The sequence below is a fragment of the Clavispora lusitaniae genome (genome assembly GCF_014636115.1).
Source record: "Clavispora lusitaniae strain FDAARGOS_655 chromosome Unknown tig00000105_pilon, whole genome shotgun sequence".
Classification (NCBI taxonomy): Eukaryota; Fungi; Ascomycota; class Pichiomycetes; order Serinales; family Metschnikowiaceae; genus Clavispora; species Clavispora lusitaniae.
Window position 1 is genome coordinate 933,807 of NW_027093978.1, and position 26,449 is coordinate 960,255.

Consider the following 26,449-nt stretch of genomic DNA (forward strand, 5'->3'; position numbering starts at 1 on the left):
AAAGATCTGCGACGTCAGATGAAGAGGCAATGGCAGATCTAGAAAGTGAGGGATTCCAGCCAAAGGGCGAATTTCTCCAAGTACGCCTCGACATCCTTCCCAATAAGATGCACCGGAATACTTTTCCGTGCCGCCGGGTTGGTTTTGCTGGTTTCGTAATGCTGTCTCAAATGCAAAAGAAGCATCTTGGCGATGTCACGTCCGACCTTGTGTGCAGATTCCTGCTTCACTGACGGAAGCGAGTCTTGCTCAAATTCGTGTGGATGATTAAAGTAGTGCCAGCTGGCGAGCCACATGACCTTGAAGAACTTGGGGAAACGGTACTTTGCCGGCACATGTGTGTCTCGCTCGAGATTGTAGATGGTCAAGTGCATGGGAATGTCTCGCAAAGTCAAGTAGTTGCCGCCAACAATGACTGCGTCTTCTGGTGTATAAACGGCGTGGATCCAGCCACTGGGGATGATAAACAAGTCGCCTGGCTGCAACAGCACCTTGAAGCCGTTCTCGGGCCGTTTTTGCCGGCCGTCGAGGCGCCGTGTGTACTCTGCAAACCACAAGAAGTTTTGGTTGGGCTCGCCGCACCACAATTTGTAGAGCTCGAGATTGGTGGGCGTGGGCGGGAACATGAGAAACGTTTTGGAGCCCAGGCACACCGTGTAGTACACTGGGGTGCCCGAAAAGTCAATGTGGAAGTCTGTGTAAGACTTGGCCACAGACATGAGGCAGTACACCAACACTTTGGGCCGCGGGTCTTCCGACTGCCAGACTTTGTCCACTAGATCTAGCTCCCGCACCATCTGCGGCCGCACGAACTCCTGTAGACCAGGCACGTCCGAGACCTCGAGCGAAATGACGTTGCGGATGCGATCTCGGTCGCTGGGCTTCGTGTAGAAATATTCTTCCCACCGGCCCAACGTCCAGGGCTCCCCCTGCTGTGAAAGCACATCCATCACCTCCACACGGGCATCTGCGCCTGTTTTCTCGGCGATGTACGATACCAGCAAGTCTTCTCTTGCGCAGGGAAGACGCATACCACAATCGCCCTCAGAGACGCTCCGGACAAGAATGGGCCGCGGCAAGCCCGAGGCAAGAATGTATTCCTTCGATAGCTGCTCCGGCTCCAAGACGTCCACGTACACCTGCTTTCCATTGACCTGGGCCACGGGTGCAAAATCCTCGAAGCTGGGCACATGCGGATGCATGGACTTGTCAAGAGCAAACGTGTCGCCCTGGTCGAGAGCAACATAGTCAATCTTCACGCGGGCCCGCTTCAGTTTACGCTTGGTTACCGAAGGACCATGGTCTTTGGCGCATTTGGCACAGTGGTACGAAGAAATGTCGCCCACCTCTTTGTCTGAGAGCGAAGCACATGCCGTATGGGTCCAATGGCGGCAGATATCGCAGAAGATCCAGCTGGAAATGTCGGCGTCAGATCCGCATGCATCACAGTGGGACTCTTGTGTCTGTTTTCGTTTCATGGCTTGTTTGTCTTTTGGTCTGTGAATGCAGGCGACTAGTCGCACAGTCGTATGATTCAAGGCGAGAAACGTATTTTGCACTCGGCTTTTCTTTACGCTTGGTTTGGTATTTTTTCTTCTATCTGATCGTGGTGCCAATGGCCGGCGAAGGTTGAGTTGGTTGAAAAAAATTGATCAAAAAGGCCCATGAGCCAAGATTTTTAACTGTGTCGCCATGGATAATAAACAATATTGAGAGGCTGTTCAGGTTGGAGATAATAACACAAAAAAAATTTTCAGTTTGACAGTCTGTAGTGGAAATATCGGAATACAGTATTTGCATATCTCCTGCTCAAGTAGGAGTTAATTTGATAATTCCGTAGATTTCGTTTCATTCATACATGCAATAGAATGAGACAAGAGTGAGTGAGTGGTAAAGGACCCTCGTAATTTTCAAACTTCCGTTAAACATTCATTCGATATTAAATTGCGTACTACAGTAGTTATTTGTGCTATATACTTTCAGAGAACGATATCAATTTTTTTTTTCTTTTCAAACAATGTAATACTTTATCTGACCGATGCTTACAGTGATAAATGGCACAACTCCACCATGTATATGGGAATCTTTGCACATCAACTGCCTTGCCTTCAAAGTATCAATTCAATTGTCTTCCCTCGTTTTCCCAGCAGCTCCTGCTTTGGGATTTCCCAATTTCTCTTGGAATACCAAATGTTTATTACGCCTAAAAGTTGATGAAAACGCAATTGCGCCAAAATACTCTGGCTCTGCTTAGTGTTTTTCCAGCCAAGTATCTAGAAATACAAAGAAAGGGCAAAGAGTATTTTTCTGGAATCACAAATTCATTTCTCTTGTAATGTACTGACTGTCCCCCAACCCTTTTCATTTTCTATTTGCGCCCATTTTCCACCGCATTTCAATACTCATATGCGCTATCGCGCGATCGATTACTCACACTACATTTTCTTATCACCACGGAAACCAGGGATTTGCGATCCGAAAACGCCTTCTCCATTCGAAACCTCGTGTGACGTCTTTCCCACCCAATATATCATATTGCTCCACCACACAACCACAGCACATTGAATTATGCTAAAGCGCACACCGGGACTTGCCCGTTTTTTCATTCGCCATACGTCGTCTCAACAAGAGGCGTTCCTCCAAGAATACAAGATTCGAACCTCGCTCGAGAGGCTCATCTATCATTACTCGCGCCAGCCCTTAGCCAAGTTTTCAATGCTGGGTCTTTATGAACAATCGCGCAAACTTAACTCTGTGTTCATATTGCAAGTTGCTCGGGACTCGGTCGAGTCGCTTTTGGCCTATAACGCCCGGCGTATCCGTCAATTCCGCAACTTGCCCTATTTGGTGATGCTCAATCCGTCTGTTTCCGAAGTGTATAACATGTATTTGCAGTCAATGTCGATCTTGCTCAACGCTTCGCTTAATCCGCCCACCACCGCCAGCGAAAATGACCGATTCAGGCACGAGGTATTGGCTCGGTTCATCGACATCCATGCCGACACTTTGCCCATTCTTTCAAAGGGTTTCGGCGAGGTGCTTCATTTGGTTCTGCCCGAGCAAATCAAAGCGTTTTTGGACGAGCACTTGCGTGAAAGAATCAGCATGAGGCTTATAGCACACCAGCATATTCTGCTCACTGACGCCTTGGCGGGAAGCTTCACCAAAGGCAGTCCGTACAACGGAGTAATCAAGCAGCTCAACATGCGTGATGTCATTACGAAAAACGCAGAGCTTGTGAACGATATCTGTCTCATGAAGTACGACCAGGCTGTTCCTATCAAGATCGACACCAACCTTCGCCCCAGCTTTTGGAACCAACGTGAAAAGATTGAAGAAAATGACTCGGACCCTATCATTTTCCCGTACATCGAATACCATTTGGACTACATATTCCAGGAGTTGTTTAAAAACTCGTTCCGTGCACATATCGAGAATAACGTTTTGGATCCTGTCCAGGTGACAATTTCCACAAGCGACTCTCCGCTGTACATGGAACTCCGTATTCGGGATCGGGGCAAGGGCATTCCTCCCAAAGTTGTGAAACACATGTTTGATTACTCGTTTTCGACATATGAATCTGGTGAGGGTGAAAGTTACAAAACCTTGAATGTTCCTCCCGGAGTGGGTGGAAATACAGTGGCTGGAATGGGATACGGACTTCCGCTTCTGAAGAATTACATTGAGGTTTTCAACGATACTGTGGACCCAGAAGATTGCAAGGGTCTGTTGAGTGTGCAGTCATATTACGGATGGGGTACAGACGTTTACTTGAAGACTGTGGGCTCATAAATGTGTTGGACCAATGCCAAAAGAGTTTGGGAGGTTACACAGCTCGATTACTGCAAGAAATGTCTGAAATGCCAGGGTTTGTGGTCTTCTGAATGTGAATGTAAGCGTTAGCATCTGGGCACTTCTCTGCAAAACAATTCTTTATTTCCAATAAACGGATGACAAGCTAGAATCCAGGTATCGTAATACTAGTTTCGAGAGAAGTTTCGATGAAAAATGGTCGTGGTGCAATAGTGAGTCTCCGTATGGAAGTGCCAGAAATAGAAGTGTCTTGAATAAAGCTCATATCTTTCCCTGCTTTTTACGTACACTACATAAAATCAGCAAGCTGGTTCAAATATAAAAATACATTTTGTTCATGTGCGCCGTGCGCATATCACTAGTGAGATAACCTCTTCACCAAAGATTGTTTATGCAATACCCTGGCTCTTTTCTTTGCTACTTGGCCTCACTTTCAACCTCGTTTCTCCCTCCTCTTTTCTTCTTTCTTCAATTTTCATTCTCCTTCTTTTCTCTTTCTTCTTTCTTTGTTCTGTCCTGCACCGTCTATGCACAAGGCGACGTATGCTTTCCGTTCGATCACTACTAATTCTTCACTTCACCACGTTTTAAACTTCAGTCGCTTCTTTTGCTTAATCGTTTCTTACTGATCTTTTTTTTCTTACCTCTTATTTATTTCTGTGCTCCCTTCTTCCGCTCTTGCTTTTCCTGAGACAGGGTTGTCCCTGCATGCCCACTTATCGTATCACCACTATTGAGCATCTGACTTTGAGAAAGCGAAGCTACTTCCACTCAAAAAGCAAGAAAACACTTTTCCAAAAGCACTTTTTCCAATGTCGCTGGTGGCTCAGATGCCCGTCACCACGTTCCCGCGAGCTGAAGCCTCGCTGGAGATAGATAAGAAAATCGAACATTTGCTTATCAACAGCGATCCCAACGAGTGCAACACAAACTTTTCCATGGTGCTCAAGGCCATTGTGGACGAGTTGAAAGTGCAAAAGGAAACATACCACACGTGTTCTGTTCTTGCATTGAAGCTTCTTCGGCTGAATCTCCTTGTGAGGAATATCCGTCTTTGTGTGGGGAAGTTATTGGGCTTGATCCATATGCTTTCAGAAAACTTGCAGGCCGATCCGCAAGAGTCTTTACACTTGAAACAGTTGGTGCTCATCATCTTGCTTTTGTTGTTGAAGTTGAAAGAGGACCAAAGGTCGGGAATTTGCATCGACCACAACCTATTGCTCAAAACTTTGCGGGCGCTAGGTTTCGCCAAGATCATGGGAAACTTCATCACACGGCAGATCGAGCTTTCGGAGTCGGGCCATGAGCTGTTTGTTATTCTCAAGTTCTCGTGCGATATTGTGTTCCAATACCTATACCACATTATACTTCTTTCTGACGAGGAGTTTGAGGCCCTCACAGAATCTCCATTAATCCCAACCCTCATTTCCCACTTGCTTTCCAATGACAGCTTCAATCACTATAATTTGGAAGAGGACGATTTTGAAGACGAATCGCGCCTTATTGCCTACGAGGAGTTCAAACTCTTGCTTCTCATCAATGAACAGTACATGATGATGTCGCTCTCGGCCAATGTGAAAGAAAATAAAGTTTTCGAAGGCTTGCTTGCGCAAAGGAGAGACTCTGTCAATGGTATCAGTGGGTTCACCAATCTTTTGGTGTTTCACATGAACAGAGAAGAATCTCACATCATCAAAATCTTGATGCTTAAGTTTCTCTATGTCATCTTTACGACATCTTCCAGCGCAAAACTTCCTTACCTCAATGACTTGAAGATTCTCATTGACATCATGATCCGTGAGCTTAACGATATGAGCTATACTGGTGAAGACCAAGCAAGCAACTCTTTTCTTGCTCTCACATACCTCAAGGTTCTATATCCTATGTTAATGTTTTCTCAAATCAGTGAGCTAGATCCGGGCTACAAGGCCAAAGAACTCGTGGACATGCTTCGGAACATAGTAGTCAATTGCGACGTGAATACAACTGACAAGACGGAACGGCCCCGCATGGCCCAGTTCGAGCAGGCTTCGAAAATCGTCAAGTTTGCTGTTTTGTGCCTCTCAATACCATGGCTCAAACTGGCCAACCGTGCCGAGAAGTTGATGTCCAATGCCAATACAAGCATGGAAAGCGTCTCTTCGGCATCGTCGTTGACAAACCGTGTGGCCAACCTCAAGATCCAAGAGTCCACCTCCTCTGATCAGCATTTCCTCTCCCAAGTGGCTTCTGTTCGCACGTCAACAGAGAATGACTATCATAAAAGCATCACATCTCACAACTTATCGGACGACAACGAAACACTGTCGAGTATGTTTGAAGACAACAACCATAATGTGTTTTTAAGTCCCAAGAAAAGCCACGACAGCGCCAGCATGGAACTTAAAGACACTGTGGTGCTTCTCAATCTACCAAAAGAGTATCTTCTCAACAAGCGGCTTCCGCCTCTCCCTCCCGATATGTCCCAGGACCGAAGTTCCGGTAACCTCAGTCCATTTAGCCCGGAACATGCATATTCACAATCGACTCTAATGCCGGGGAAAGTGACTATGCCCCGAAAGTCTCCTCCACCGCCTCCTCCGCCACCAAGGCGCAGGCATTACTAGCTTCCGGGTCAATTGCTTAAGTATTAAAGTATTAATATATGTGTGGAGAATGCGACAAGGATACGGTTAATTGCTATGTAGATAGAAGGATTTGCAGATCGTGTTCTTCATGTTTCTACTCTTGTTCATCAAATTGAAGGCAACTATTAAGCTACTGAAAGCTTGTGTTAGTCCCCACATGTAGAAAATCTTTCGACTACGTCACTTCTAGACATGCTGTAGCTGATTATTTATACTATCAAAAGTGTATTAGGCAGTTAGTATAGAGTATTCCTATAGTATACATCAATGCGTCTTATTGGCATTATCTTTGAAGCTAAGCATGTCATCAAACCTTAATCCGTTTATCTCCGTTTTGTTGTATGTGTCCAACTCTTTGTTAGAAAAGTCATCATCGCCTTCTGGGTCGAGGAAATCATTGGAAGCCACTAAAATCAAACCCCTTGATCTGATTAAAGGAATGAGCTTCGGCACCAAGTTAAGCAAATTGATCGACGTAATGATTCCAATCAAGTTGTTGTCAATGGTAAAATTCACCGCCTCCTTTATAGATCTAATAGTGAGTTCTTGGTCATTTGCAAGTAGCTGGTGCTTTATTCTGCTGTGTGTTGATGTATTCAAGTGCTGAGTTTGGGCAGAACTTTCGTTCTCCAAATCGTCCATTAAGAGTCCGTTCGCCGTTCTGGCCTCAAAAACGCCCTTGGCATTATTGAAAACAATACCATTCATAACCAAAAACACGGGAAAGTTGGGCTGTTTCCAGTTCAAAATCTTGCAAATTATGGAGTTAGACGAGAGGAAGATGAAAGAGCGACCACCGTGTGTCTGTGATAATTTCAGCGACCTTATGTGGTTGAAGAGCAGGTTCAACGTCAAGTCGATAAAAGTATTGAGGCTCAGTTGAATATTGCCCGCGAATGGAATATTGTCCAATTCATAAAGAGAAGGGAAGACAAATTCAATTGCAAGGTTAATGCTGCTGTTCAAATATTGAAGCACGGTTTCCAATGGAAGAAAGATGATTTTCAAAAGCTTCTTAACGAGGCCAAGATCACTTGTTGTCATTTCCTTCAAATCGGCCAAGACTTTCTCATAATCAAACAAATTGGTAGTGATCAGAGTGAGCTGATCCAACGACAAATTGGGCAAAAATAGTTCGATATTCTCCGCCACTGAAATAGCCCAATGTGGGCATACCACAGGAGTTCCGTCATTAAGCATACAGATTTTAATTTTCAAATAATCGCCAGACAATGATGTTGCTGTAACAAAGGAGGAAGTCGAACTAACGACAGGAGTCTTGGCTTCGTGAACTTGCCCTTGAGATCCGTTTCCATTTTTGTGGAGGTTAGAGAAGTTAGTGTTGATGTTTGTTGGTGATAGGAAGTTATTTGGTGATAAACCTCCGGCAGCATTGAATTTAGTGACTGCTCGATTTTTGACAAATGATGTGGAAGATTTCCAGTAGGTATCGTATTTTGTAGTTTCCAACAACGTTCCTGAAAAGGGGAAGATGACCTGATAATTGAACTTGAGTTCGCCGATGTTCTTGAGTCTCAAGTCGAAAAGAGGTAAAACTATGGAGTTAATCTCAGGCGAAGATGTGTCAATTTGGGAAAAGTTTAAGGCTGTAGTCTTCGAGATCAACCGAGTACCAAATTTAGGGAAAATCTCGAAGTCAATACGGAATTCATTCAAAGATTCTGCATCCGTTTGGAAAATGCAATTTGCTGTCCCTTTGCTTTCTTCTGTTGCTGGAAGAAGAATGTTTCTAGGGACAATGTCTGAGATATTGGATGTGATCGTAATCCGTCCCGGCTTCAAATCCGTTGCGGAGTTGAACAAGTTGATGCAGTTTGAATCATTGGGGAAAATCAATTCAATGAGGACTTTTTGCTCCAAGAAGTTGTGGCCATAACGACGCAATGGCAAGATAGGCGGAGGAAGCTCTAAATGTGGAATTGCATCCACGTTCTTGTCGATTGGCCCATTGTCTTCAGAATCTTCACCTTCGTCAAAAATGGACATTCCTGCTCCTTGGGTTACAGACAGAAGGGAACCTTGTTCCAGTGGAGAAACGGAGCTCATCGTAGTGTCACCATTAGGCGAACTGGAGTTGAAGTTCCGGTAGGACAATAGCTGGTTCAACACCTTGATATGACCTTCGACAACACAATAATATAATACATTGTAGCCGTCTTCATCGACGATGTCAAGCTTGGCACCAAACTTGATCAATTCTTTCGTAGTTTTAACATGTCCCTCCAGTGCCGCATAAAAGATCGGTGGCCACTTGTTGAGTCCATCTAACTGATTAACACTAGCACCGTAATGGTACAATAATTTGATAAGCTTAAAGTTTCCGGCCCGTGCAATCACATGGAGGGGTAAAAGGCCCTCTACGTCTTGTTTGTTGACTTTATCTGGTGTGGCAGAACTTGAGCTGAGGAGAAACTCCAAAGTTTCATAGCTTCCAAATTTGCACGCATAGTTAATTGGCAAGTATTGAGGAGCTGATTCGCTGAATTCGGGGAAACAATTGCTTCCATTTTGGATAAGCTTGGTGATTATTTTGAAATAGTCAAACTTTATCGCTAAAAGCAATGCAGACATCGATTCATTATCCAAGTCATCAATATGCGACTTTGGGTAGTAGGGAAGCAATATTTCCAAAAGATCCAATCTGTTGTTTTGCGAGGCGTAGTGCAAACATGTTCTGCCGTTGAAATCTTTGCAAACGAGCAATTTAGAGAGCGCCTCGGGAGAAAGTGCCTCCACGATATGTTTGACGATGAAAAGCCGGGAGTGGTTTATGCTGTCTGTGGAATTAACCACCTTCACACCGTTATTGATGATCACATGCAGATTACTTTCCATGGTGGAAGCTGGAGGAATGGAACAGCATTCGTGAATCATGGACTTATTATTGTTGAAGTCGTTGGAAATGAACTCGAAGTCAATGTCATGGTTCACGAGATGCAAGAAAGACTCCAAAAAGGAGTCTGAGATTTTCAAGTTGCTAAGAGAAAGAAGGAAGATCTTTGAGAGCTTGAACTTGGTGTTAGCTCGTGCTTCTTCAGTATTGGTGGATCTGACTTTTTCCACCCACCTTGCCAATACAGACAAGTCGGGAACTTTGATGGTGGCCACGTTCACGAAACTCGAATACAACTCGTCGATTTCTCTGTTCTGGAATCCGGTGATGGAATCCAGGACTGGCGTGCTGAAAGACCCCGTCTCGAAATCTTTCTCCTGTTCTTGTTCAAGGGACTCACGCTCCAATTTGACAATAGACGAACTTCTCGTGGGCTGAGGCGGACTTCTAGCATTCTTATAATTGTTCAAGACTGAGTAGTCTCCGTCCACAATAGACTCCAAGTCGAAAAGAGACAGTGTAACAGTATCACTTAGTTCGTTGATTTCGCTCTTGTGGAAAACTGGCTGGACATTGACCGCCGTCTGAAGAAAGGACTCCTTTGTGTGGGATTTGGACCGTTTGTCCCATTTTTTCATGACTTTCAGAAAGCCGACTTCGTTCAACTCGATGAACTGCTGCAAGCGAATCAAGTCCTGGTGGATCTTTTTGAAGCTCTGGTACAAGTTCAAGTACAAGATAGAGTTTTTGAAATTCAAGGTGGACGGGTCTGTCAAATCTTTGGCTAACTGGTAGCTCTTGGTTAGAAGCTCGTTCTTTTTCAACACTAACAAGTCCAAGTTGATGGCCAAGTTGGCCTGTTTCTCCAAATAGAAAGAGTTGACCTTATCCAACTCTCGCTCAACACGGAAAAAAAACGACGCCTTGTTTTCCTTCAACTTCTGCTGTACCTGATCTGGAGTCATTGGAGATATGCTATCGTAACCTTCAGCAGGCATTCCCAATTGTTTGATGAGCTTTTTTAGAGCTTTGTAATCAATGAAGTGACCCGAGTATTCGGGAAGTTCCAATTGGCGAGACGCCAAATATTTGCCGAACTTCATGCTACTTCAAAGATAATGGGCAAAAGCACTATATATATAGTAAACCACGTGGATGTGGAGTGCGGATATTACGAGACAGGACGACAATAAAATGAACAAGGCAACGACGGCAAAAGAAAAAAAAAAAAAAAGAAGATAAAGAAGGGAAAAAAGACAGATAGCCAATGAATGTAGACAAGAGCTAACCAGACCAGAATGCTTCGTATCAAAGTCGAAATACTGAATGTTCTAGCATACGCATCGGAGTTCTTGCGATGACTTCAATATTGAACTAGGCTAGAAGAATTAACATTATATTGATGAAGCGGTGTCACGTCTCCACTTTTTGTCAATGTTTATGCATGTGCCAATCTTTTAGCTTCTGTCTTCTGCCTTCTGTCCTTCTGTGTTCAATGAAATTAAGAGATCGGAGTGTGCGAAATATTGCACCCAGAACTGATAAGATTTTATTTCTTTGTCTTGTGTTTTCCTCCATCTGATCGACTGACCAATTTACTCTCTGTTTGTAACTTGTTTGATTAACAGGTCAACCAAACATTGCCGATATTTTCATTGATGGTGTTGTTGAACGAACTCACATTCGGTAACAGTAACGGTTCCACATTTTGTAATATGGGCACCACCGTTCTATATCGATTCTACAACTTTGAAAAAGTTTTTCAATTCTAAGAGCTTACTGACTAGGACTTCAGGAGTATCCTTTAACTAAACGGGAACTCTCAAACTCATTTTCATTCCAATATATTCAGTATCACTAGTAAACTTTCCATATTTGCTTCACCAGCTTATATCGGCTACTTACTTCTTCTGTCGTGATTCGCGAAACTTGTCTGTAGCCAAATTCAGATGTCTGAAGAAACAACCCACTTTATTTAAGATTACAACACAAACTTCGTTTCTGAAGTCAAACGATCTTTAGATTGATAACGCCGCCCATACCTAGGACAGGTTCTTCACGGTAACATGTTGATGCATCATTCATTAATCTATACACTTTTGCACCTAGAATCCATCACCATCACTTGGACTCCTCTTTGGCCTTGTCAAAGTATTCCTTGAACTTGTCGGCGTTCTCCTTGTTACCAAATCTGATGGCCAAAGTCTGGGCCTCAGGCTCACCTTCAGAAACGTCGGCAGTCACAGAGTAGACCCAAGATCTGTCGGAGCCGATGTTTGGCTTCAACTCGTATTCTTTAGCAATCAAGTGGTTGGCACAGATCTTCAATGTCTTGTCTCTTCTCATCAAGATTCTGGTCTTGCCTGTGGTCTTGTGCTTCAAGAACTTGACGTCTCCGGTTCCTCTTTCCTTCCATTCCTTCGAGTCGGCGTGGAATCTGAACAACTTGGCTCTGACTTTGAAAACAACATCTTCGTCCTCTTCGTGGGTCTTGACTTCGACCTTCTCCAAATGCACCAAAGGCTCAAACTGGACATCGACTTCCTCTTCTTCGGCCTCGTTATCAGAGTCGGTCTTCTTCTCGCTCGAAGGCTTGGCGTCTTCTTTTTCCTCTTTTTCTTCCTTCTCCTCCTTCTTTTCCTTCTTGGCTCCAAACATCAGGAAGACGCTGGAAGTAGGAGGTTGAGGTGTGGATTCTTCGACCTTTGGTTTGGTTTCTTCTGCAGACATGACTTTTGTTTTCTACGAGAGGGGTGAAGAACCGGCTATATGTATTGGGTTATTTTTTTCTGTCCCAGGCAAGATTGTGGTGCGCGCACGCCCAATGCGAGTCTCAGGTGAAAGAAGATTAAAGAAGGGCACATGAAGGCATGCTCATAGTTTAATAATTTTTTCAAGGTACGGTCTCTTGGATCTGAAGGATATACCGTGGAAATTTTTCAAAGCTATAAACGGCACATTGGATGGATGACTGGCCTACTTACAATTCGCTTGTGAATTTGCATCTGGATATTGCCGCGCGAAATCTCAAGTTTTGAATCGTTGTCTCTTTTTTTGTGCCAGTCTTTATTGCAAATCCATTCTACTATATAGAATACGCTCATGATAGCGCCTATTCGTCATCCATGTCAGATGGCTTGATCAACCCTGCAACTTGCATGTCTCTCTCTCTCTGTAATCTAGTTTGTTCCTGCTTCTCAATCTCCTTATCCTCAGCAAAAAGATAATCCGTTGGATCGCCACCAAATTCCTTGATTTGCACAAGGAAATCTCTCAAGGTACCGCTGAACTTGTTCAAGTCTTTGTACACAGATGTCAACACGCTCAAAAAGTTGACCAATTGGTCCTTTTGCAAGTTTTCAAACGCACCAGACAACAAGTTGGCCAAGTACTGCTTCAAGTATTCTGAGTTTGACGTGCCTTCAGCGGCCTGGTCCGCAGTATATAATGGCTCCTTGATCACACCATCTTCGACTAAATGGATCAACTGCGCAAGCAATTGTGCCTGGTATCGGAAACCAGACTTATGGTCAGGCTGTGTCAAGACGTAGAAAGTATCAGACAAAATCTGGAAGTAGAAGTTCTGATAGAATGCTGTAGTGAATGGAGTGGTGCCTAGTTTCTCGACATTCTCGATCAACTCCAACGTCAAGAACAATCCATTTTCTTCCACATCTCTGTTGTTGTGTTTCAACGCCCACAATGCAGCATTGATCAAAGATTGGAATGCTTCTCCCGACAATTGCAACAATGCATCAAATGACTTGGCGTTGATTTCCTTCAAAAGCTTGTAGTACTCGATTCTGTGTTCGGGATACTCCACAAAATCATTCTTAATCATGTCCAAAGTACACTCAAACACGTTTTGAAGAATAAGCACAACACCACCTGAAATCATGTGGCCCACTTTGGAAACCAATGCAGTCATACAGTTCAACACCTCTGCGTCTCTAGCATCTGGCACATTAGTTTTGTAGTCTTCCAAAACAGCAGCAAAGAGAGGCTGAGAGAGATCTCTAACAATCTCCTCCAAGTTGTCTGCTTGATTGATGTAAGTTTCAATCATCTTCAAGATTTCCTTCTTGATTGTTCTCAATCCACGGACTTTTGGTGTTTTGGTGGCAATGATTCCTTCGCTAGCAACGGCGTTGGAAATCATTGTGCTGACAGCTTTGTATAGAGATAACATATCAACATACATCAAGCCAAGTTGGGGGTAGAAGCCTGGTCCCATTGCTTTGCACACAGCCACGTTGGTTTTAATGATGTTGGCAATGATTTTGACGGTTTCTGTATTAGTCAACAATTGCGGATCCTTAGCAGCCTCTTGTACTATAGCAGTCCAGGCGACATTAGGCAAGGCCATCAAATCGCTCAACAACTTATCTCTAGCTTCCTTTTGCGTCTGTGCACTGACGATTATACCACACGCCTCATAAAATGTATGCACTTGTTGTGGTGCCAAGTCTTCAGTGATATTCTGGATTGTGGCGATGATTTCGTTGATGAAAGGTTCCTTCTCCGATGGTTGCGTTACAACAAAATGTCTTTTGCACTTCATTGTGATTTTAATAAATGTATCACACGCCATGTCTTGGACACCCTCGTGGGTTTCATGCATGAACTCGAAAAGCTTGTTGACCACGGTCTTCAAGAATTTCCAGTGAGCTTTCAAAAATCTTGGATATTGCCCGACAATGTACATGATGTTGGATGCAACAACGGCCTTATTGTCCTTTCCTCTTTTGATTTCAGTCAAGGACAACAAATCCTTAATGACAGAAACAAGAAACCGCTTTTCCATTTCCTCATTCATGGTTCCTGAGATGGATCCAATGGCCCAACATAAAGTGTTAATGTTGTGCCACGACCACTCACTTTCATCTATCTGTCTAGCCAATTTTTCATTCATGATCTGCTCGGTGTCAACCACGTTCAAATGTGTCAAGTACACCAAAACTTCTCTCATGGACTTGTATAATTGGATGGTATCACTCTCTTTAACGAATTCTCTGACGATTTCTCCTTCTTCGTTCTCCACAATCAAAACTTCTTCTGGTCTGGCCATATTTTCGATAATGACCAATCTCAACTTTGACAAGATTTCAGCGTACTTGTGTTGTCTCAATGGGAATTTGGCTAAAATATCTGGATCTGGCGCACCATTGGCGGAAGGTCTCAAACGAGAACTGTAATTGAGTTGCATGAAGGGGCTCATTTCGCTCGCAGGCAAATTCTGAATTTCCTCAAACAAGCCGTGAACGAAAAGACTCCAGTAGTCTAAACATGTTTTGAACAACTCACGCTCTTCGATACTCGAAAGCTCAATCAAATAGCGCAAGGAAATGAGTAATAAGTCTGTCAATGCCTCGTTTTGCTCCAAGGACAACAAATGATTTCCCAAAAATGTGCACAAAAACATGGCTAGATCTTGCAAAAAGGACTGGTCATTGGAGTTGGCCACTTGATACGATCTCTTGAGAGACGTAGATCCATCCAAAGGCACTATAGCCACGATTTTCTCCATAGTTGCTTGGAAAAAAGCAATGAATTTTTCCTCGTTTGGAGGCGATATCAATGCGGAAACTTCGGTCAAGCATTTCAAAGTGATAGACCTGGTATCGGCAGGAGCCAAGAACTTATTGGTGAGCAAAGGCAACAAGTCTGTTTGGAAGATGTAGTTCAAAGGAATCCAGTGGATGTACTTCAAAAGAGCATTCAATGTGGCGATAATCAACGAGGGTTTTGTTGTCTTGTCCAAAATCTCGTAGCACAACTTGAAGATCTCTTCAAACTCGGCCTTCAAGCTCAATTTCATGGCATTTGCCTTGGCCTGTGTCATTTCGTCCTGGGAGAAATCGAAAACCTCTTCAGCCATCAACTTCAAGATGATCATGTTATTCTCACAGACATTGAACGAAGAACGCGAGCTCTTGACGATTTCTGGAATGAACTGAGGCCAGTTATGTGGCCACTCTTGCTTCAAGACAGAAACAAGGGTCAAGTCAATCTTGTTGATCAAAGCTCGTTCAGTTTCAAACACTTTTTCGTCGTCACACAATGCAATGATCATGTTGACAATAAAGTTCCGGATGCCCACTCGTTCGCCCTCTGGAATCGTTTTCCATCTGTATTTGATCAACGAGTTCAAGCAGGATAGCGCAATGTACTTGGATTGGGCGTTTCTTGCCGACGAAAGAATGGCATCGGCTCTTTTCCACGATTCGGGATGTTCCTGGAACTGGGTCAAAATCACCAGCGCCTTCTGCTGGTCGGGACCACTTTTGTAGAAAGTCTCCACTACCAGATCGAACAAGTCGAGATCAAGCTCCCGAGAGAAGTCTAGAATGGCCTCCATTGTTTGACAGCAGTAGAAGATTTATTCAAAGTACAACGGCAAGCAAAGTCAGAAAAGCAAAGACAAGCAGTTATTTCGGTCTCCTGGGAATGTTAGTAATTTGTCGAACGAGAAGAAAAACCACAATCTGTTCCTTTTTCCCGTGTCTTGTCTCTTGTGAACAAGCCCAGTTCTATGTTGCGCATGCTCTTATAGAACGTACCCCCAAGGGAAAAAAAAAAAGCACAGAAAAGAAATGCGACGCTGGAAAGAGGCAAATGGGAAATTTTAGGCGGTGTGAATCGAAAATAACATACCTATCTTCTTTGCAATGGCAGTTGCGCAAGCTGGTTCTGGTATGGGTAGAGAGTTGTTATAGCAGCGACAGCTAGATTATTAAACAAGAGAAACGGTCGTGTGCGACCCAGGGACCACGATTTGATGCGCCAACCAATGTGCAAGATCTTTGGATTCGCGTAGAAAAATCTCCATTGTCGCCATGTTGGGTTAGGCAGACAGCCGATGTAGTATTACTTTTGCTTCGAAGAATACTTTATTACTTTGGTCGTCGACTTTTATCCTTATTTTACTTCTTTTTCTCTATTTTTCGCTTGCTTCTTATTCTCTATTTTCTTTCTCTTCTTGATTGACCGTTAAGTGCGGGCCCTTTAGTCATTTGTTAGAGGTGCGGTGGATTCCATCTTTGGCCACATGTCTTTCGCGTAAGTTCCATAGATATACATTCTGTATGCTTTTTGGTGACTTGGCCTGATAATGTCTCTACAATATCTATGCTGGTCTCAACATCAATACAAAGCAACCAGATAAAGATACAGGCAACCAGATAAAGATACAAGCAACCAGATAAAGATACAAGCAACCAGATAAAGATACAAGCAACCAGATAAAGATACAAGCAACCAGATAAAGATACAAGCAACTTGAGCACGAGAAATACAGACTCATGAGGATCACTTTGCTTTCGTATTAGCTAGTTTGGATAAATGACTTTCAAACTTGGAAGATCGATCGTAAATCAGTATGAGCAAACCAGGCATGTAATAATTTCTGATTGAAATTCTGTGGCCTATGAGGAAAGTTGAATGAAGTGACTTATGTGTTCGTCTTAGTTAGGCTTCTGTCGATGACCAATAATCTGATTAGAGCAAAAATGGAGCAAGTGCCATTCAAGTTGAAAGCAACGACTTTTGAGGCAAGGTTATTGTTTTCAAACAGTACGAATAGAACAAGCACCAATTGTGATTTGACATCTGTTCACCTCTTATTGGTTAGAGAACTTGTTGTTACGTATGATGCAGTTGAGACCCCAAATTAGTATTTTGGTGTTACCCTAATATGTAAAATCTGTAATGAACCTTTATGGCTACTATAGTTTAGATTTCTAGTTCCCAAAGATCAATCCATCAATTGTGCTGTCAAAGTTCTCTCTGTGTTCAAATCACCTTATCAGCCTAGGCAACACTCCGATTTGGCCTCTGGCTCTTCGATATCCTGATATTGTTATGTGGATTGCAATGGGTATTCGATGAACTTTCTTGTTTTTGAGCAATCTGTGCGAACTGGGTGATATTGCAAGAATAACGCCAAATTCTTATACATTAGTCATGAGACAGAACTTAACTATTAGACGGCCACCAAGTACTTCAAGTAGGAAACTGAGTCACTAAAGACTCAAAAGACTCAAAAGCCCAAAAGACTCAAAAGACTCAAAAGACTCAAAAGACTCACAAAGACTCACAAAACGACAAGTAATTCAGTGCCAGGCAGAAAGAAACTTACTTTTATTCCAAACCGTAATAATTTGCACAGACTATGTTTCTGGCGTTTTGCGTCTTTCTTTGAAAGCTTCTAACTGATTGCTTCGTTAAAAGCGTCACAGTACTCTTTCTACAATTAGAAGCATGGCTATCTAATCGGGTATCTGTCACGTCAGGCAATTGCATCATTCCAAACCCGAGCAGAGTTTCTAATCATAACCGTTTTCAGACTGATGAACCCTAAAGGTCCGAGGCTCTCCGATATTCGAAACCTCATTTAGAACCTAAAGTGGCCGATCTTCGAATGAATTTTCGTAGCAGTAACAAATTGCCGTACTGAGAACATGTCGAACTTCCCTACAAACTGATGCTCTTCCCATTTGAATTTGAACTCAGTAATACAATGCAAAATCGTAAGCTTTGGCATTTCTTTATTGACGCAGAACTTTTACTAACCTACTTTCCGAAAGAAACACCCTTTGCAATGTTTCCCTTCAATTGCTCAATGGCAACCTCCAACAACTTCTTTTCCTCGGAGTTGGCCTTTTCCAACACTGTGTAGTCCACGGAAGAGATACCGCCCTTGCCCAAAGTGGATGGCAACGAGAAGAAATCAAGACCTTTGACCAACTTCTTGGCCTCGTCTGCGCCCTTGATGGAAGAGTCCAAATACAAGAAAGTGCATTCAGTCACCAGAGAACCGCTCAATGCCTTCAACAAGGACTCGGCCAAGCGGTAGCCGGCGTAGGCCATGGACAAAGTGGCAGAACCAGCGCCATTCTTTGCCTGGACAACTTCGTCTCCACCAAACTGGACTCTGTGCACCAACTCCTTCTTTTGTTCGTCAGACAACTTGTCGTAGTAAGACTTGGCACCGAGAGAGTACAATGGCACAATGGTTTCGCCCGAGTGGCCACCGACGACAGGCACCTCAAAGTCTGTAGGTTTGGTGTCGCTAGGGAACAATTGAGAAATAAATGTGTTGGCACGCACAATGTCCAAGGTGGTGACACCAAACAACTTCGAAGGGTTGAACACGTTGTATTTTTTCAATGTTTCAGCGACAATAGGCACGGTAGAGTTGACAGGGTTGGAAATCACCAACACAAATGCATGTGGAGCGTTTTCAGCAATGCCTTTGGCCAAGCTTTGCACGATGGATGCATTGATGTTGAACAAGTCATCACGGGTCATGCCTGGCTTTCTAGGCACACCAGCTGGAATCACCACCAAGTCGGAGCCTTTGAGCGCTCCGGCCAATGCGGTGGTGTCCTCTTTGGACGAGGGCAAAAAGGACTTGGTGACGGCACCGGAGTTGATGTGGCTCAAGTCAGCGCCAACACCGGGCACATTGACAACGTCAAAAAGCGACAATTCCGACACCTGCGGATTGAGCTTGAGCAAAAGCGACAAGGGCTGGCCAATTCCACCAGCGGCGCCGCAAACTGTAACTTTCACCATGTTGATCTAGGGGAGAAATAAAGTATAGGGATAAATGGGGGTAAAATTTCAAGGACTCTTCAAAGTGAGAGTATATGCTAATTCGAGAGAAGCAGGGGATTCAAGGGGATACACACTGGCTCGGCAAACGAAATGGGCGTGTCAAAAAACCAACAGCAAGAACAGGAAAGAGTGGAGTATTTATATCATCCCCAGAAATGCGATGTGCCGCGTGCATGTGCGAAAGTCCCCACTTTGCCCGGGTCTCCGGGGAAATTGCCCTTTGTCCGACAAAACCCGGGAAAAAGCCGTTTTTGGTTGGCTTAGCTCTGGCCCATGTGCTTCTGGGGCCCGGAACGCTCTGGAAATTCTGCTCACGCCTTCCGGGTCTTTCCTTGGTGAGATTTTTTCGCCATGGCTTTTGCTCGGACTTTTCAAAAGTCCGACAAGGCGGGGAGAGACACCCGTACACCACTATACCCCAGGATTCCCACCTACCAAAGATTTCTTTGGGTATGTGGCTCTGCCCCGCCTCCGGACTTTGGACTCGTCACGTGGGTGCCGTCAAGGAGCCATCTGCTTCGGATCCACCCGTTGCCGATGTAGTTTGGTTTGAAGGGTCCTCGGGATGACGGGATGTACGGGTGTGGAAACAGCATAGGAAGCTTGGGGAAGCTTTATTGGGAAGGGCTTGAAGAAATAGAATTTGGAAAGGGAAGCTTATGGAAGCTTGGTCTAGCCATTTTCAATTTGAATGGAAAAGAAGACGGATCTATTAGTTTGGTGATCATAGCAGGAAGAAGTATGATATTCATCATGTCAGTGGGACATATGAGCATTACTCGTACTACTATTTGCATTTGCATTGCTGTAAGCATCGTGATTGGATCCGAAGAGTTGTAATAAGTAGAATGAGAAGCTGTGTTTCAAAAGCACTTCGAACATTTGAAGGCAGAATTAGTGGTTTGTATCGAAATGGCTCTTTTGGATTCAAAACGTCTCTGGTACATGAATGGAGTGATTATGTTCGATTAAGACCTGTCCAATTGATCATTTCAATTGCGTTGAAACCATTTATCGGGAATATTGTTCATGTCCAACAGTTCAAAAGAATAAGATCTAAAAGCATGAGAAACGATTGGTTACCGCAAGTATTGTATAGGTCAACAGTACTTTTCGATGGACTTAGAAGTTTCGTTTCGCCATTTTCTTGGTGGTGCCCATTTGCTTCAATGCCTAAGATCTCAACTGTTCTGTGAAACCGTTACATAACTAATAGTCACATTCGATATTCAATGGGTCAACGCATAGAATGGCTTTATTTCGATCAAATGTATTCCGCAACTTTAGACCTATAAGTAATTGGACTTCTTTAGGTTAAAAGCTTCTAAGCAAAGTGCTGATAGCGAAGAGATCAACTCTGTATTTAAACATTTTGCTATAGCTTTCTCAACCAAAGTTTTACAAGCTTGTTAACTCAGTAGACGCATATGTTAAGTCAAAGTTCATGTTATCTAATTGGTATCGACCCTTGATTTCACATCCCCATTGCAATTTCAATTACTGAACACCAACGCCAGCTAGTCGATTTAAATACTAATTGGATTTTGTCCAATGAGAAGCCATACACAAATCTACTGTTGCCTGGAGATCTTGTCCTGATACGAGAGGTGGGCATGTCAGATTGGGGTGCAGATTAGACCACTGACGAGGGTTTGATTGTGTCATAGACCCTTCTTACCCGGATCCATATTCACACCGTGACGTCACGATAAAAACAGCAAGCGCCATAATCAAAAGCACTGGCCATGGCACTAAATTACGATTTCAATCGGCGATTGCACATTCGCCACTTGCAGAATACAAACGCTGGCAGAGAAAAATAAATGGCCCTATTATTGCGAATCCAGAGTTTTTCCGCTATCACCTGAGCCAATGCGAACCATGAGACGCATCAGGAATTAGTTACTGGAGGCAGGTAATTTGAAAAGAAAACAATCCAGCAAAGTAGACGATTCTCCAAGACTTTGCAAAAACATGAGAAATGGCCCTCCTTCCTTTGTGCACCTTTCTAATCATAGCACAATCGAATCCAATCGAAGTCGATGTTTGTTTGTTCCTGCAGACAGTTCCCCCGCGCATTCACAGATATAAAGCAAAGCCAGTCTGGCGGAAGATGAAAGTAGCAAAGTAGTAGAGAAAGCGGCGACAAAACTGAAACCCACACAAGCAAAACAAGCAATCCTTTGAAATTAAAAATCCACAAACACGTCTTCCTGTTCCGTTTGTTTTTTGAAACCACATATCCCCGCCCGCCACAAACACCTTTCGATCCATCTCAACCTAACCCCATATCCCTTATCCCATGTCTGTGCACCGCCGCAACGCCAGTGAGGACATTGATCCGTTCGGCGCCCCTGAAGACTACTACGGCGCCAACACAAACCCCATTGCGGCACCAAAAAGCTCGCGTGCCGGGCGGACCCGGACGTTTTCCGTTTCCGAACCGCTTCGCTCGCATTCGGGGACGCCTGAGCCGCCGCAGTTGCGCCGCGGGCTGATTGTTCCGATCCATGAGGACCCGGGGCCTCCAGAGAAGTTCGAGCCGGGCCCGCTTCGCCGCAGGGGCCTGCTTGACGAACGCTGGACTGCGCCCAGACAGTTTTACATTGCCTCCATAGACGACACGTTGGAGCAGCTTTTGCAGAGCGAGGACACCGACCACAACTACCAGATCACCATCGAGGACACGGGGCCCAAGGTTTTGCGGCTCGGAACCGCCAACTCCAACGGATTCCGCCAGGCAGTGGTCCGGGGCACATACATGCTTCTGAACCTCTTGCAAGAGTTGACCATTGCCAAGCGGTTTGGCCGGCGCGAGATGATCTTGGACGAGCGCCGCTTGGAGGAAAACCCAGTGGCCCGCATGCGCCGCCTCATTCTGGGCCTGTTTTGGAAAGCTCTCACCCGCAAAGTCACGCCGGAAAACATCGCCGATATGGCCCGCGATACCAAGATCTGCGACGAGTACGTCGACGCGTCGGGACGAGTGGTGCGTACGGAAAGTGTCCGTATCTACGTGCCCTATGACCGGCCGGACCAGCTCCGGTATTTCTGTTCCATCCGCGACCAGAACCCGCAGCTCGGGCTAGATGTCCAGCAGTTGCCGCAGAAGATGGACGCCGAGTATATTCGCTCCATCAACAAGCGGCCGGGTCTCTTGGCGCTCGAGGCAAAACAGGACCCAAATGATCCAACCAATCTCTTGAACGAGCCGTACGTGGTTCCGGGTGGCCGCTTCAACGAGTTGTACGGCTGGGACTCGTACATGATGGTTCTTGGCTTGTTGCTAGACGTCACACCTGCAGCACAAACGAATTTGCGTTTGGCCAGAGGCATGACGGAAAACTTCATTTATGAAATCCACCACTACCACAAGATCTTGAACGCAAACAGACTGTACTACTTGGGACGTTCACAGCCACCTTTCCTCACAGACATGGCGCGTCGCATCTACGACAAGACGCTTGAGGTGAGTCCTACCAGCACTAAGGATATGACTGACTTCTTGAAGAGGGCCACTTTGGCTGCAATCAAAGAATACAATACTGTGTGGTGTGCTGTTCCGCGTCTTGATGAGGAGACTGGTCTCTCCTGCTACCATCCAGAAGGGTCCGGCGTGCCACCGGAAACCGAGGCGTCGCATTTCGATGCTGTATTGCGGCCATACGTCGAGAAGTACGGCATTTCACAGGCCGAGTTCATCGAACGTTACAACAACCACGAGTTGCATGAACCGGCGCTTGACGAGTACTTTTTGCACGATCGTGCTGTGCGTGAATCTGGTCACGATACGTCGTACCGGCTTGAAGGAAAGGCTGCGTACTTGGCCACAGTGGACTTGAACTCTTTGCTCTACAAGTATGAAGTGGATATTGCCGACTTTATCCGCACACACTTTGGAGGCGAGTTGGCAACGCCGTGGGGCACGGTCGAAAAGCCAGAGGAATGGGAAAAGCGTGCTGCGCAAAGAAAGGTGAACATGACCAAGTACTTGTGGAATGAGCAGGATAGCATTTACTATGACTACCACGTTCGCGAGAAGCAGCAGAACAAGTACGAATCTGCCACATGTTTCTGGCCCTTGTGGGCCGGCGCAGCATCGGAGGACCAGGCCGACAAGCTTGTCAAGAACTCGCTCTGCAAGTTCGAAGAGGCTGGCGGCTTGGTCTCAGGTACGCTTGCGTCTCGTGGCGAAGTCTCCATCAACCGGCCTTCGCGCCAATGGGACTACCCGTACGCATGGGCTCCACACCAGATGTTGGCATGGATCGGCCTCAGCAACTACCACTACGGAGGTGCCGCGCGCCGTTTGGCATACCGCTGGTTATTCATGATGACTCGTGCGTTTGTTGACTACAATGGTGTGGTGGTGGAGAAGTATAATGTTATCAAGGGCGCTGTGCCCCACAAAGTTGACGCTGAGTACGGTAATCAAGGCGCGGACTTCAAAGGTGTGGCCACCGAAGGTTTTGGCTGGGTCAACGCGAGCTACTTGCTTGGCTTGACGTACTTGAACTTGCAGGCACATCGCAGTATTGGCGCCCTAGTTCCGCCTGATGTGTTTTTTGCCAACTTGTCGCCATCACAGAAGGAACTCTACGAGTGAGCAGGTTGTGGTGGTTTTTGGGAAGAATGTAGCGTGTATTTCAATAGAGAACTAAAGGAAGAAGTAAAGAATGAGAAACAGCAATGTAAAGATGGAAGAATGGGCGGAAGAATGGACGGAAGAATGGACTGGGCAATTAAAGTGGACTTGAAATGAACTAAACGGAACTAAAGAGTAAACAACCAAAATGAACTAGGACAACCAAAACGAACTAGGAATGAACTTCTAAATAAAGTCGACATTACTTGAAATCTAGTCTTCCAAAGTATCTCCCGTACTCTACTAAGAATGCAAAATAGATTCTTAGCTTAATATAATGAGTTCTATTATTATATCTTTTGAATAATATCCTGTTAAACTAGGAGATCCAGTATTATACCAACATTTATTTTGACTCTTTGGTCACCCTGAAGTTTGTATAATCATAATACCTGGTTTTGGAATAATATCACATATAGTTTCTACCATTTATAATAATATTAGCAGGAGCAGAATCAGCAATTCAGACTACGGTGGTTGGCGATCGAGAGAATCGAAAAGTTCCAACATACCCAGTACGAAACTAAAAACTTAAAGCACATCGAATCATAAAAAAAAAAAATCTCTCACGGTCATAATCTCATGATAATCCAAGTGTGAACACGTATGAAACGTCATGGTACACTTGGCCATTGTGCAGTACGCATGGCAAACCATCCAATGAATTCCTTGCAAGAACCATTTGAGCAAGCATGGCTGCCCAATGGTATGGTCGTCATTACAGTTATCAGAAAATTCAATAGTTACGTGCCAAATTAGGTCAAGAAAACACAGACCTTGACCACTTGTGGTTTATCCTGCATATAGTATAGAACACCCACCATTGCCAACGGCGCCATTCAAGCCAGGAAATCAATCCAGGACCCAAATGGTCGCCTTCTATCCCTCCAGGAATATCCTACGGCGTTTCCAACCTCAAAACCTCGTCCGAGTGCAAAAACAGCAGTGGGCACATGCCTGCACCCGTACCTCCATCATCGTCACACCTACTCGCCAAAAAGCCAAAAACCAATCTGGCCCCAGCACCATGAGCCACTTTAGACCGCGCAATTTCCGGCTCTCGCCACTTCTTGCGAGCGCCGTTCGCTCTGTGCACACAAACACATTCCCGGCCGCCGTGGAAGCGGCAGAGAAAATGGTGCAGCCGCGGAAACTGGCCTTCTCAGACCCGTTTTCCATCGTCTCGCATGAAATGTCCAACATGGCCAAGCTGATTGCGCAGTTGATCGGGTCGGGCCACCCGACGCTCAATCGTGTGTCGAGCTACTACTTCGAGGCCGAGGGAAAGAATGTCAGGCCGTTGATTGTGTTGCTTCTTTCCAAAGCATTGCTGGCAATTCCCATCGAGGAGCGGGACCGTGTTCCCATCGACTACTTGGACGTCACGGACCAGCCCGTGTACCCGGGAACGCCCCAGGAAACGGTGTTGGCCGGGCAGCTGCCAAACGAGTCCATTTCGCCCTTGGCAATTTTGCACGGCATCAATCCGCGGGTCATTTTGGACCCCTTGTCCAAACCTTTGGACAGGTTGCCCGAGCTTGATGCGGCCAACGGCATTTTGCCCAAGCAGCGGCGCTTGGCGGAGATTGTGGAGATGATCCACACGGCGTCGCTTCTTCACGACGATGTGATTGACTTGTCTGATGCTAGAAGAGGCAGGCCCAGCGGCAACATTGCCTTCACCAACAAAATGGCGGTTTTGGCCGGCGACTTTTTGTTGGGCCGTGCGTCTGTGGCCATTTCCCGCTTGCGCAATCCCGAGGTGGTGGAGTTGATTTCGACCTCCATTGCCAACTTGGTGGAAGGTGAGTTCATGCAGTTGAAAAACACCGTCCTCACCGACGACAAGACCGTCAACAACGACGGCGACGAGAAAGTTGTCCCCACGCCAACGGGGAAAGTTCCAGTGGAGCAGCACGAATACTCTGTCGCCAGTCCGGGCCAGCTGGGCGAAAACGGCCAGGTTTCCCACGACACCAACGTCGACGCGGCCTTCGAGTACTACTTGCACAAAACATACCTCAAGACGGCGTCGTTGATGTCAAAGCTGGCGCGGTCTGCTGCTGTTTTAAGCGGCGCTAGAGATAACGTTGTGGATCTGTGCTACGACTTTGGCCGCAACTTGGGCTTGTGTTTCCAGATTGTCGACGACATGTTGGACTACACCTCGTCCGACGCGGCGTTCGGGAAACCCAGCCAGGCCGACTTGAAGTTGGGGCTTGCCACGGCGCCGGTTTTGTTTGCATGGCGCAAAGAACCAAAGTTGGGTGCGCTCATTGCGAGAAAGTTTTCCGAGCCGGGCGACGTGGAGATTGCCCGGCGGGCTGTAGAACGCTACGACGGCGTGGCCCAGACACGCAAAATGGCACAGGACTATTGCAACCGGGCATTGACCAGCTTGCGTGTTTTGCCCGAGCTGGACGCTCGTCTGGCCTTGGAGCTCTTGACCCACCTGGTTTTGACTAGAACAAACTGATATGGCTTGTATATATGAAACGATAGATGTATGCAAAGTGTAGGAAGTGGGCAAGGGTTAGTAACTAGCAAATCACAATCAAGTATGTCTGGCTTGGACAATTCAAGTGTCTGGCTTAGACAATTCAAGTGTCTGGCTTGGACAATTCAAGTAAATCGGCAAGCCTATGCATATTGGCCGATGTGATTCTAGATGCGGATGTGGCCATTCCAAAAAAGTTGGTAAAGAAATAATTAGTGTAAGATCTCTAGAATGTCTTCGTCCATTTTCCATATTCTTAATTGGATTTCAAGTATAACAAATGTGATACTAAATGTCACCTTCCGATCGACTTTTGGAAACTCTAACACCACCAGCCGATGTACCGGCCTTGGTTAAGTAGTCTACGAAAAACATGATAAAAATCGGCCCGCTAA

General features: G+C 45.3%; 9 protein-coding genes across 9 annotated transcripts; 4 read left to right on the plus strand and 5 right to left on the minus strand. All coding sequences in view use genetic code 12, as the record gives it.

The window, feature by feature from the left end:
- Positions 1-38: 38 nt before the first annotated feature.
- FOB63_003448 ([Histone H3]-lysine-36 demethylase) lies at positions 39-1,478 on the minus strand (the record flags this gene model as incomplete). Its single annotated transcript, XM_002615432.1, has 1 exon — positions 39-1,478. One exon carries the CDS (start codon positions 1,476-1,478, stop codon positions 39-41), a length of 1,440 nt encoding a protein of 479 aa, XP_002615478.1.
- Positions 1,479-2,568: 1,090 nt separating this feature from the next.
- On the plus strand, positions 2,569-3,792 carry FOB63_003449 (alpha-ketoacid dehydrogenase kinase family protein; the record flags this gene model as incomplete). Its single annotated transcript, XM_002615431.1, has 1 exon — positions 2,569-3,792. One exon carries the CDS (start codon positions 2,569-2,571, stop codon positions 3,790-3,792), a length of 1,224 nt encoding a protein of 407 aa, XP_002615477.1.
- Positions 3,793-4,625: 833 nt separating this feature from the next.
- Positions 4,626-6,419, plus strand: FOB63_003450 (uncharacterized protein; the record flags this gene model as incomplete). The annotated part of the gene is made up of 1 exon (XM_002615430.1): positions 4,626-6,419. The coding sequence occupies one exon, from the start codon at positions 4,626-4,628 to the stop codon at positions 6,417-6,419; it is 1,794 nt and encodes a 597-aa protein (XP_002615476.1).
- Positions 6,420-6,704: 285 nt separating this feature from the next.
- PHO81 (Pho81p) lies at positions 6,705-10,397 on the minus strand (the record flags this gene model as incomplete). Its single annotated transcript, XM_002615429.2, has 1 exon — positions 6,705-10,397. One exon carries the CDS (start codon positions 10,395-10,397, stop codon positions 6,705-6,707), a length of 3,693 nt encoding a protein of 1,230 aa, XP_002615475.2.
- Positions 10,398-11,415: 1,018 nt separating this feature from the next.
- On the minus strand, positions 11,416-12,024 carry YRB1 (Ran GTPase-binding protein; the record flags this gene model as incomplete). The annotated part of the gene is made up of 1 exon (XM_002615428.1): positions 11,416-12,024. One exon carries the CDS (start codon positions 12,022-12,024, stop codon positions 11,416-11,418), a length of 609 nt encoding a protein of 202 aa, XP_002615474.1.
- A 382-nt stretch (positions 12,025-12,406) lies between these two features.
- Positions 12,407-15,652, minus strand: CRM1 (exportin; the record flags this gene model as incomplete). The annotated part of the gene is made up of 1 exon (XM_002615427.1): positions 12,407-15,652. The coding sequence occupies one exon, from the start codon at positions 15,650-15,652 to the stop codon at positions 12,407-12,409; it is 3,246 nt and encodes a 1,081-aa protein (XP_002615473.1).
- Positions 15,653-17,865: 2,213 nt separating this feature from the next.
- Positions 17,866-18,870, minus strand: MDH1 (malate dehydrogenase; the record flags this gene model as incomplete). The annotated part of the gene is made up of 1 exon (XM_002615426.1): positions 17,866-18,870. The coding sequence occupies one exon, from the start codon at positions 18,868-18,870 to the stop codon at positions 17,866-17,868; it is 1,005 nt and encodes a 334-aa protein (XP_002615472.1).
- Positions 18,871-21,214: 2,344 nt separating this feature from the next.
- On the plus strand, positions 21,215-23,518 carry NTH1 (alpha,alpha-trehalase NTH1; the record flags this gene model as incomplete). Its single annotated transcript, XM_002615423.2, has 1 exon — positions 21,215-23,518. The coding sequence occupies one exon, from the start codon at positions 21,215-21,217 to the stop codon at positions 23,516-23,518; it is 2,304 nt and encodes a 767-aa protein (XP_002615469.2).
- A 1,066-nt stretch (positions 23,519-24,584) lies between these two features.
- On the plus strand, positions 24,585-26,033 carry FOB63_003456 (trans-hexaprenyltranstransferase; the record flags this gene model as incomplete). Its single annotated transcript, XM_002615422.2, has 1 exon — positions 24,585-26,033. One exon carries the CDS (start codon positions 24,585-24,587, stop codon positions 26,031-26,033), a length of 1,449 nt encoding a protein of 482 aa, XP_002615468.2.
- Between the last annotated feature and the right edge of the window lie 416 nt (positions 26,034-26,449).